Source organism: Dipodomys merriami, unplaced genomic scaffold (genome assembly GCF_024711535.1).
Source record: "Dipodomys merriami isolate MVZ:Mamm:240054 unplaced genomic scaffold, mDipMer1.0.p SCAF_2882, whole genome shotgun sequence".
In the NCBI taxonomy this organism is placed as follows: Eukaryota; Metazoa; Chordata; class Mammalia; order Rodentia; family Heteromyidae; genus Dipodomys; species Dipodomys merriami.
Genome location: NW_027204362.1, coordinates 5,001 through 17,376, shown reverse-complemented (window position 1 = coordinate 17,376; position 12,376 = coordinate 5,001). Strand labels below are relative to the sequence as shown.

At 55.0% G+C, this 12,376-nt stretch overlaps 1 protein-coding gene across 1 annotated transcript in view; it reads left to right on the top strand.

Annotated features, from left to right (window-relative positions):
- The first annotated feature begins 6,005 nt into the window (after window positions 1-6,005).
- LOC138838697 (pseudouridine-5'-phosphatase-like) overlaps window positions 6,006-12,376 on the top strand; it is a 6,563-nt gene continuing 192 nt past the window's right edge. The window contains exons 1-4 of the mRNA XM_070038059.1: window positions 6,006-6,029; window positions 6,083-6,260; window positions 10,437-10,672; window positions 12,267-12,376. The exon at window positions 12,267-12,376 is cut by the window's right edge and continues 192 nt beyond it. Coding sequence (XP_069894160.1) covers window positions 6,006-6,029; window positions 6,083-6,260; window positions 10,437-10,672; window positions 12,267-12,376 — 548 coding nt within the window. The remainder of the gene's footprint in view (window positions 6,030-6,082; window positions 6,261-10,436; window positions 10,673-12,266) is intronic.

The window sequence follows — 12,376 nt, the reverse complement described above, 5'->3', positions numbered from 1 at the left end:
TCAGCAAGCTGAATCCAGAGTCTGCTGGGTGAGCCTGCCACACTCACCCAGAACTTCCCTACCCCAGAAAACATAAAACAAACACATACTAAAGTTAACAAGACAAACAAGTGGCCACAAAGACAAAATCAAGTCTCAGTGAATGGGGTGACATCTCACCACCATTCACTTACCAGGGAACTCAACACCCCTACTCACCTCGGGAGGATTTTTCTCTTAGATTCCTGCAGACGTTGACCCAGGGGCCTTCCAAGGCAGAGGAGAATTGCCAGTCATCTTGGGGCAAGGGAAAGAAGTCCCTAGCAGCCATCCCCTCAGACTGACAGGTTCTCCCCCACGTTTAGACCCCCCCGAGCCAAGGCCCGAGGCTGAGATCTAACTGAGGCCACTCGCAGGTGGTCAGTGGCAGATTCATAATTGACAAACAAGCAAGTTACAAAAGCAGAACCAGCGGTTTTTGTTTTTAAACGAACTAGGACAAGGTCTCAGGTGTCCTAGAGTGACTCGCTTGTTGACCCATTTCCTTGAAAGTCACAAAACAAACACCAAAGAAAATTAATGTCAGACAGACACAGACAAGACTAGACAAACGCCGCGCGGTCCCCGAGTGAGCACAAATGAGGAGAGAAACTTCAGAAGGGAGAGGCCGGCCGTGCCTTAACTCCCCCAAACACAGAGACACTCGGATCTCATCCCCCCTCCACGCGACCCTGGAGTAGGACTCCAGGGCGGGACTAGGGTAGTGGGCACGTCTGCTTTTCCCTCTAGTCCACCACAAATTCACGCACCCTGGGGTAGAAGCCCAGGGTGGGACCAGGGTAGTGGGCACGTCTGCTTTCCCTCTGGTCCACCACACACGTCCTGTACAGGCACTTTTGGATCCCCAAAACATAAAACGAACACGACAAACACGAAAGACAAGAGCTCTATCTTACCTCCTGCCGGTCCTGGAATCTGGGGTTTGGGGGCGCCTGGTTCCCGGCCAATGCACCAAATGAAAGACCCTAGCCCCCTAGGATACTTTCGTCAACGGGAGGGCGCCCCAGAAAACTCAGACTCCAGGCCGGGAGATGCAATAAGCAAGAGGAGTTTATTTGACATTTGCGCAAACCGACTGTCTGTCCCGAGCAGACAGGGAGCCCCGAGCAGCGGTTACAAGCCTTTTTTTAAAGGCAAAAACCACAAGATTAATGCATAACACAAAGCATCCCATGATTGGTCCATTTAAAGGTCATCATATATGCCAACAATCACCTTGCCACTCAGGAAATTTTGTAACACTCTTTGTAAAATGACTGGCCCATGGTTGGTTTAAAGGGGGGGTTACATGGTTACAGGCCTATGATTGGTTGACACTTGGCTTAGCTTGTGGTCTTGCCAGGTGGTCGTTATCTCAAGGTCCTGTCTGGGGAATTTCTAAATGGGAACTGTCTGTTCTTTATCTACGACCACTGACCTTGTCCTGGGGCCGGCATCTGGTCCCTGAAACTTCTTAACTCATTTCTGGGAAGGGAAGGGTCAATGCTAGCGTAAGCAAGTTTACAGAAGCAGAATCAGCAGTTAGCAAGTTAGTAATGGTAATGGTCAATTTTTAATCTTTCAGAGGGAAGGAAGGAAGGAGGGAAGGAGGGAAGGATTAGAAAGAAGGAAGGAGGGAAGGAAGGAAGGAGGGAAGGAAGGAAGGATTGGAGGGAAGGAAGAAGGAAGGAAGAAAGGAAGGAAGGAAGGAGTGAAGGAAGGAAGGAAGGAGGGAGGGAGGGAGGGAAGGAAGGAAGGAAGGAAGGAAGAAAGGATAGAGGGAAGGAAGGAAGGATTGGAAGTAAGGAAGGAGGGAAGGATTGGAGGGAAGGAAGGAGGAAGGAAGGAAGGAAGGAAGGAGTGAAGGAAGGAAGGATTGGAGGGAAGGAAGGAGGAAGGAAGGAAGGAAGGAGGGAAGGAAGGAAGGAAGAAGGGAAGGAAGGAGGAAGGAAGGAGGAAGGAAGGAAGGAAGGAAGGAAGGAAGGAAGGAAGGAAGGAAGGAAGGAGGGAAGGAAGGAAGAAAGGATGGAGGGAAGCAAGGATTGGAAGGAGGGAAGGAAGGAGGGAATTCATTCATTCATAATTCATTTCCTCCATTCCCCCTCCCCCTCCCCCCTTCCAGGAAGTGTTGGGCGGATTTCCAGGCGTTGAGAAGAGGAAGCCATTGGCTGGGTTCTGGTTGAGTCTGACACACAGGAAATCCATCAGCAATTTGTCCCAGAAGCTTCTAGAAGCTTGGTTGGGGCGGGGGGAAGGGAAAGACAAGACCATGCACATGAGCTAATCATAATAAATCAACAACAACAACAACAAGAACAAGAATAGTCAAGGGACCCTGGACCAGTCACCGCAAAGGATCATGGGAAGGGGTGATGTCATCATCCATCCTCAACTTCTCCCATGGAGGAGAATCCCAAGGGATGAACGCAACTGGGTCCCAGATGTTGGGGAGAATGGTGGGGAGGAAATAGAAACCAGCCCCAGCCCTGGCTTCTTTCTAGAACCTTCCATGGGTTGTCCTGGAAGCGTCTCAAGTCCTTAGATCAAACAGATCCCCTGGGAAAACCTATCATCAATAGACCATGAGAGGATCAGTATCAATACCAACACCAATACCAATATCATCAATACCCTCCTTCCCTCCCCCCCTCCCCCCCAAAATCATTCCTGGGCCAAAGAAGGGGGGTGGGAGGGTTGGGGTGTGTCTGAGTGGAGGGAACGCCTGCCTGGGGAATGTGCTGAGTTATTCTGAAACCTGGAACTTTCTGGGACCTTCTGGAACCTTGGGGGAACTTTCTGGAACTTTCTGGATGGATGGATGGTGGATGGATGAGTGGATGGATGGGTGGGTGGATGGATGGATGGGTGGATGGGTGGATGGATGGATGGGTGGATGGATGGATAGGTGGATGGGTGGCTGGATGGGTGGCTGGATGAGTGGATGGGTGGATGGGTGGATGGATGGATGAGTGGATGGATGGATGGGTGGGTGGATGGATGGAGGATCGATGGGTGGATGGATGGGTGGGTGGATGGGTGGGTGGATGGATGGATGGGTGGATGGATGGGTAGATGGATGGATGGGTGGATGGATAGGTGGATGGATGGATAGGTGGGTGGATGGATGAGTGGATGGATGGATGGCTGGATGGATGGGTAAATGGATGGATGGATGGGTGGATGGATGGATGGGTGGATGGATGGGTGGATGGATGGATGGAAGGATGGATGGATGGGCGGCCCCCATCATTGCTGGTCCGCTCACCTGCAGGTAGGCCAGTGCGCACAGGATCTTGGCGGGCGCGCAGGTAGCTGAGGAGTTTGCCACCAGGCACGTAGTCCATCATCCTGTACAACCAGCGGTCATCGCGCCACGTGGAGAACCTGGGATGGGGTCAGGGGGAGGGAAAGGACACACACGTGAGGTGCTAGGTGCTTGCTGATTATCCAGAGTCCCTGTGGGGAAGTGCTGGGTGCTTGGTACCTGTCCTGAGTTAGTAATAGGCAGGTGCTGGGTGCTTGGTACCTGACTTATGTAAACAGTAGGGAGGTGCTGGGTGTGAAGTTCCGTTCCTGGGTCACCATGGGGAGGTGCTGGGTGCTTAGTTCCTATCCGTGGTCTCCATGGAGAGGTGCTGAATGCTTAGGCTCAGTCCTTGTTCCCCAGGTGGTGGTGCTGGGTGCTTAGTTCCAGTTCTGGGTTACTCTGAGGAGGTGCTGGTTGCTTAGTCCCTGTCCTGGGTCATCATGGGATGGTGCTAGGTTCTCAGTACCTCCCCTGGGTCACCATGGAGAGGTGCTGGGTGCTTAGTCCCAGCCCTGGGTCATCATAGGATGGTGCTGGGTGCTTAGTCCTGGTCCTGGGTTACTCTGAGGAGGTGCTGGTTGCTTAGTCCCAGCCCTGAGTCGTCATGGGATGGTGCTGGGTGCTTGGGAATCATCCTAGGTCACTATGATGAGGTGTTGGGTGCTTAGTCCCAGCCCTGGGTTACTATGGGGTGGTGCTGGGTGCTTGGGGATCATCCTGGGGAGGTGCTGGGTGCTTAGTTCCTGTCTTGGATCATTATGGGATGGTGCTGGGTGCTTGGGGGATATTGTGAGTCACTATGGGAAGGTGCTGGGTGCTTAGTCCCCACTCTGGGTCACCCTGGGATAGTGCTAGGTGCTTAGTCCCAGCCCTGGGTCATCATGGGATAGTGCTGGGTGCTTAGTCCTGGCCCTGGGTCACCATGGGGAGGTGATGGGTGCTTAGTCCTGGTCCTGGGTCACCATGGGGAGGTGCTGGGTGCTTAGTCCCTGCCCTTGGTCACCATGGGGAAGTGCTGGGTACTTACTCCTGGATCTGGGGCACCATAGGGAGGTGCTAGGTGCTCAGTCCCCATCCTGAGTCACTATGGGGAGGTGCTGGGTGCTCAGTCCCCATCCTGAGTCACTATGGGGAGGTGCTGGGTGCTTAGTCCCCACTTTGGGTCACCATGGGGAGGTGCTGGGTGCTCAGTCCCTGGGTCATCATGGGGAGGTGCTGGGTGCTCAGTCCCTCCCCTGGGTCATCATGGGGAGGTGCTGGGTACTTAGTCCTGGCCCTGGGTCACCATGGGGAGGTGCTGGGTGCTTAGACCTGGCCCTGGGTCACCATGGGGAGTTGCTGGGTGCTTAGTCCCCATCCTGGGTTACCATGGGGAGGTGCTGGGTGCTTAGTCCTGGCCCTAGGTCACCATGGGGAGGTGCTGGGTGCTTAGTCTTGGTCCTGGGTCACCATGGGCAGGTACTGGGGGCTTATTCCCCATCCTGGGTCACCATGGGGAGGTGCTGGGTGCTCAGTCCCCATTCTGGGTCACCATGGGGAGGTGCTGGGTGCTCAGTCCCCATTCTGGGTCACCATGGGGAGGTGCTGGGTGCTTACTGCTGGATCTGGGGCACCTTAGGGAGGTGCTGGGTGCTCAGTCCCCATCCTGAGTCACTATGGGGAGGTGCTGGGTGCTGAGTCCCCACTTTGGGTCACCATGGGGAGGTGCTGGGTGCTCAGTCCCTGCCCTGGGTCACCATGGAGAGGTGCTGGGTGCTCAGTCCCTGAGTCACCATGGGGAGGTGGTGGGTGCTAAGTCCCTGCCTTGGGTCACCATGGGGAGGTGCTGGGTGCTCAGTCCCCAAAGCCAGGGCACCCAACGGCCTGGTTCCTGCCAGGCCATGCCCCCCAGGCCAGCCATCCAATGGCAGCACGCCCAGGCCACGCCCTCAAAGCCAGACTACACAATAGCATCACTGTTGCCAGGCCACGCCCCCCCAGGACCAGCCGCCCAATGGCCTTACTTCCAAGTCATACCCCCAAAGCCAGGACCCTCAATAGCCTAGTTCCTGCCAGGCCATGGCCCCTAGGCCCAGCGGCCCAATGGCCTTACTTCCAAGCCACGCCCCCCAGCCCAGCCGACCAATGGCATTACGTCCAGCCGCCCAATGGTGTCTTTCCAGGCCACGCCCCCAAACCCCAGCGGCCCAATGGCCTCTGTTCCAGGCCACGCCCCCCACTGACTCTCCCGTCAGCTCCACGCCCTGCAGGCCACGCCCATCAGAAAGCCACGCCCACTGACTCTCCCGTCAGCTCCACGCCCTGCAGGCCACGCCCATCAGAAAGCCACGCCCTCCCGCGTCCCCGCCTCTTAAAGGTGCCTCGTCCCGGAGGCCTCCACGCACCGACGGTGGCCCGGGGGCCGCCCGGGTCGTCGTCCTCGGGGGTCCTGCGCGCTTCCGCTTCCGCTTCCGGATCCGGACGGCGTAGTGGTGGCCATGGCGGCGGCGGCGGCGGCGACGCTCCGCGGCCCCGCCACGGCTGCATTTCCGGGCGCGGCCGCCGGCGCCCTCGCATCGATGTCATCAGCCGGCGCCAAGACGCGGGCGCCCATGCGCGCGCTCTCGGCGGAGCGCCACTGCGCATGCACATAGGGTTAGCGGGGGAGGGGCCGAACGCTCCCAGCGGAGAGCCATTGCGCATGCGCAGAGGGTTCTTCAGCGGGGTTAGGCAGCTGGGAGGGGCTGAGCCAGCCTGCGCCAATGCGCATGCGCACAGGGTTCGTCAGCAGGGAGGGGCCTAGCGCTCCCGGCGGAGCGCCGCTGCGCACGCGTGTCTCTTGGCTGCTTGTTCCCACTGCCCTCCCGCGTGTGGACCCACGGCGCATGCGCACAGGTTGAATCGGCCGGGAGGCGCAGAGCGGACCCTGGAGGGTCGAGTTGCGCATGCGCACAGCGTGAGTCCGCCGGGAGGTGCCTAGGGGACCCCGGAGGATCGAGGTTCCGTCCGCATTGCGCATGCGCACTGGTTGAGTCGTCCGGCACCGTCCGGGCCGAGCGTGTGGTGCGTGCATGCGTGGGATTCCCTCGGTTGGTCTGGTTGGTACTGCGCATGCGTGCCACCTGGGGGGGGGAGGTCCTCCGCGCTGCACTGCGCATGCCTGAGCCAGCACGCCCCGTCCCTCCCCCCCCCTGCCCCCCCCCCCCCCGCCGAGCAGGAACACGCATGCGTGTGCTCCCGGGCTACGGATCTGCGCATGCGCGGGATTGGGCTGCGCTGCCCTGCAACGCGCATGCGCGGTTCCCAGAGACAGACTGACAGACACAGGGACAGTGAAACAGAGTCAGACAGACACTGGGACAGAGACAGACACACAGATGGACACAGAGAGACACAGACAGATAGATGGACACAGACAGACACAGAGAAGACAGAGACATGGGCAGGCATAGACAGACAGACACAGAATGACAGACAGAGAGACAGACAGACAGAGGCAGAGCCAGACAGACAGGGAATGACAGAGAGAGACAGACACAGGCCGACAGACAGAGACGGACAGACATAGAGCAAGACAGACAGACACTGGGACAAAGACAGACAGAGACAGACACACAGATGGACACAGAGAGAGACACAGACAGATGGATAGACAGACATAGGCAGAGACAGACACAGACATAGAGAAAGACAGACAGACACAGAGAATGACAGACAGACACGAAAGACAGAGAATGACAGAGAGACAGACAGACAGACACAGACAGACAGATACTGACACAGGCAGACAAAGAAAGACAGAACGAGACCCAGACAGACACAGGAGACAGAGACAGAGAGACAAAGAGACAGACAGACACAGAAGTCAGAAGTAGACTGATGACAGACAGACAGACCGAGACAGACAAAGACAGAATGAGACAGAGACAGACAGACAGTGAGACAGACATGGACAGGCAGACCAACAGGCAGACACAGACAAGACAGACAGACAGAAAGACAGAGACAGAAGTAGACTGATAGACACAGACAGACAGACAAAGAGAGAGAACGAGACACAGACAGACTGACAGAGGAGACAGACAGAGACAGAGAGACAAAGACAGACAGACACAGACATGGACAGGTAGAGACACGCAGACCAACAGACAGACTGACAGAGGAGACAGACAAAGACAGAGACAGACAGAAGAAGACACAGACAGACAGACAGACAGAGACAGAGACAGAGCTTGACCTACTCCATTGAGGTCAGGACTTGGTTCCAAGTCACTCAAGTGTGAAAATGTTAATCCCACCCATATTTAATCAACATCCATCCACCCATCCATCATCCATCCATCCACCCACCCATCCACCTATCCATCCACCCATCTATTCACCCATCCATCCATCCATCCATCCATCCACCCATCCACCCTCTGATCCACCCATCCATCCATCCACCCATCCGTCCACCTATCCATCCATCCACCCATCCATCTATCCACCCATCCATCCACCCACCCACCCATCCATCCATCCACCCATCCATCCATCCATCCACCCATCTACCCATCTATCCACCCATCCATCCATCCACCCATCCACCCATCTATCCACCCATCCATCCATCCACCCATCCACCCATCTATCCACCCATCCATCCATCCACCCATCCATCCATCCAGCCATCCATCCATCCAGCCACCCTCCCATCCATCCACTCATCCATCCACCCACCCATCCATCCATCCATCCACCCATCCATCCATCCTCCATTGAGATGAACACTTGGGTCCAAGTCACTCAACTGTGCAAATGTTAATCCCTTCCATATTCCATCAACAGCAGGACTTGGGTCCAACTCATTCAAGTGTGCAAATGTTAATCCCTTCCCTCCTTCCTCCATGGAGAGGAGTTGGGTCCGTCACTCAATTGTGCAAATGTTAATCCCATCCGTCTGTCCTCCATCCAGATGAGGACTTGGGTCCAACTCACTGAAGTGTGCAAACGTTAATCCCACCCATATTGTATCAGGACTTGGGTCCAAGTCACTCAAATGTGTAAATGTTAATCCCATCCATATTCAATCAACATCCATCCACCCACCCATCCATCCACCCATCCACCCACCCATCCCCCATCCATCCATCCACCCTTCTATCCACCCATCTATCCATCCATCCACCCATCCGTCTATCTGTCTGTCTGTCCATCTATGCATCCATCCCTCTGTCTATCCAGGTGTCTGTCTATCTACTCTCTGTCTGTCTGTCCATTCATGGATCCATCCATCCATCTGTCTATCCACATGTCTGTCTGTCTATCTATCTACTATATCTATCCACCTATCTGTCTGTCTGTGTGTCTATCTATACATCTCTCTGTCTGTCCAACCATCCATCCATCTATCCATCTATTCATGTATCTTATCTGTGTATCTATCTATCATCTATCCATCTACCAGCCTGTCTGTCCATCCTTCTGTCCATCTGTCTATCCATCCATCTGTCCATCTGTCAGTCTGTCTGTCTGTCCATCCATCCATCTATCCATCTATTATCCATCTATCCATCTGTCTGTCTGTCCATCCATCCACCCATTTGTCTATCCATCTATCCATCTGTCAGTCTGTCTGTCTATCCATCTATCTGTCTGTCCATCCATCTGCCCATCTGTCTATCCATCTATCCATCTGTCAGTCTGTCCATCCATCCATCTACCCATCTATCAGTCTGTCTGTCTGTCCATCCATCCACCCATCTGTCTATCCGTCTTATCTATCCATCTTTCAGTCTGTCTGTCCATCCATCCATCCATCTATCTAGGTATCAGTCTGTCTGTCTGTCCATCGATCCATCCATCTAGCTAGCTATCAGTCTGTCTGTCTGTCCATCCATCCACCCATCTGTCTATCCATCTATCCATGTATCAGTCTGTCTGTCTGTCCATCCTTCCGCCCATCTGTCCATCCATCTCTCAGTCTGTCTGTCTGTCCATCCATCCGCCCATCTGTCTATCCATCCATCTATCCATCTGTCAGTCTGTCTGTCTGGGTGAAGAACTCTGAAAAGGGACAAACTTTCTAGAACCATCTCCTTTCCCCGGGCCGTTGTGTGTGTGTGTGTGTGTGTGTGTGTGTGTGTGTGTGTGTCTGTCTGTCTGTCTGTCTGTCTGTCTGTCTGTCTGTCTGTCTGTCTGTGTGTACATCCTAGACTTCACCGGTCCATCTGCCATGACCGTTGGATTCAGAACCTTCTAGAACGCGGTGCCGTCTCCACCACCCTATCTAGGACTCGCTGCCCAGTGCTCGGGACAAGATGTCATCTGCTCATACACGTGTGTGCGTGCGTGTGCGTGCATGTGGCCCGGCCGGTCGCCCTGGGTCACCATGATGATGATGATGATGATGCCCGGAGTTCACATCCTTCCTGGGTCACCATGATGATGATGATGATGATGATGATGATGATGATGATGATGATGATGATGATGATGATGATGGATGGATGGATGGGTGGGTGGATGGATGGATGGGTGGATGGATGGATGGATGGATGGTGGATGGATGGGTGGATGGATGAATTGATGGATGGATGGGTGGGTGGATGGGTGGATGGATGGGTTGATGGATGGGTCAATGGATGGATGGATGGATGGATGGATAGATGAGTGGATGGGTGGGTGGATGGATGGATGGATGAATGGATGGATGGGTGGATGGATGAATGGATGGATGGGTGGATGGATGAATGGATGGATGGGTGGCTGGCTGGGTAGATGGATGGATGATGGGTGGGTGGGTGGATGGATGAGTAGATGGATGGATGGATGGATGGATGGGTAGGTGGATGGATGAGTGGATGGATGGGTGGCTGGCTGGGTAGATGGATTGATTGATGGATTGATGGATCGGTGGATGGGTGGATGGATGGATGGATGGATGAATGGATGGATAGATAGATGGATGGGTGGATGGATGGGTGGATGGATGGGTGGGTGGATGGATGGATGGATAGATAGATGGATGGGTGGATGGATGGGTGGATCGGTAGATGGATGGATGGATGGGTGGATGGATGGATTTGTGGATTTCCCCCCTAGGCCACCAAAGACCTAAGTTCTTCTCCTCCTGTCTCTCTGTCTCCAGGTGCAGAGAAGTTGATCCTCCACATACAGAAGCACAGCATCCCCTTCGCCCTGGCCACCAGCTCAGGGACTGAGGCCTACCAGGCCAAGACCAGCGCACACCGGGAGCTGTTCGGTGCCTTTCACCACATGGTGCTGGGTGATGACCCCGAGGTCAAGGCCAGCAAGCCCGCCCCGGACATCTTCCTGGCCTGCGCCCGCAGGTTCTCCGGACATCTTCCTGGCCTGCAACCGGAGGTTCTCTCCTAATCCCCCCCCCCCCGTCAACCAGGTAAACTGAGGCCTTGGGCCTCGGGTCCACTGCATGGACCACACACAGAGAGACACACAGACAGACAGACATGGACGGATACACAGATACACAGACCAGACAGACAGACAGCCAGACACAGAAACACACAGATAGACGCAGAGACGGACACAGAGACACAGATAGACACATGGACAAACCAGACAGACATGCAGACAGACAGACAGGCAGATAGACACACAGACTGACAGGCAGACAAACCAGATAGAGACACAGACACAGAGACAGACTCATAGACAGACAGACAGACAGACCACAGAGACACGGACAGACAGACACACTCCGATAGACAGACAGACACACTGACAGAGAGATAGACACACAGACACAGAGACCAGACAGATAGACAGACAGACAGACACAAGAGACGGGACAGACACACAGATTCACAGACCTACCAGACAGACCACAGAGACACAGACAGACAGACACACTGATAGACACACACACAGACAGATAGACAAAGACAGACGCACAGATACACAGACCATGCAGACAGACAGACAGACAGAGCACAGAGACACGGACAGACAGACACACACCAATAGACAGAGAGATAGACATACATACGCAGACAGACACACAGACAGACAGACTACAGAGACACACAAATAGGCATATAGACAGACAGACGGATACAGAGACAGACACACACAGATAGACAGACACAGAGACACTTAACCAGACACAGACAGACACACATACAGAGACAGACAGACAGACATAAGAGTCCAGACAGACAGATACACAGAACAGACCAGACAGACCGACCACAGAGACACAGACAGACAGATATAGGGACAGACAGACACACAGAGACAGACAGAGAGACATGGACAGACACACAATCACACAGACGGATGGACGGATGGAGAGACGGATGGACAGATGGCCCCAGGGGAACAGGGAGGGAGACTCCTTGGCACAGTGCTCACCTGGCCCACACCAGGCCCTGGGTGGGGGAGGCCTCGAAATCACACACAGAACATGCCAGTAGGCACGCCGTGGCTCGACGGTCATCTTCCCTCCTTCCTTCCCTCCTTCCTTCCCTCCTTCCTTCCTTCCTTCACTACTTCCTTCACTCCTTCCTTCCTTCCCTCCCTCCTTCTTTCCCTCCCTCCTTCCTTCCCTCCTTCCTTCCCTCCCTCCTTCCTTCCTTCCCTCCCTCCTTCCTTCCCTCCTTCCTTCCCTCTCTCCTTCCTTCCCTCCTTCCTTCCCTCCTTCCCTCCTTCTTTCCCTCCTTCCCTCCTTCTTTCCCTCCTTCCCTCCCTCCTTCCTTCTTTCCCTCCATCCTTCTTTCCTTCCCTCCTTCCTTCCTTCCTTCCCTCCTTCCTTCTTGTTCCTTCCCTCCATCCTTCCTTTTCATCTTTCCTTCCTTCCCTCCTTCCTTCCTTCCCTCCTTCCCTCCTTCCTTCTTTCCTTCCTTCCTTCCCCCCTTCCTTCCCTCCAACACTGGGCACCCGGCCCACCCCCCGGCCGACCTCTCACTCCGCGTGTCTCTCTCGCCCTCTGACCCCGCAGTGCCTGGTGCTGGAGGACACGCCCCACTGCATGGCGGTCGCCCAGGCAGCGGGGATGCAGGTGGTCATGGTGCGCAGCGTCCAGCTCGACCCCGAACTCAACGGCCGGGG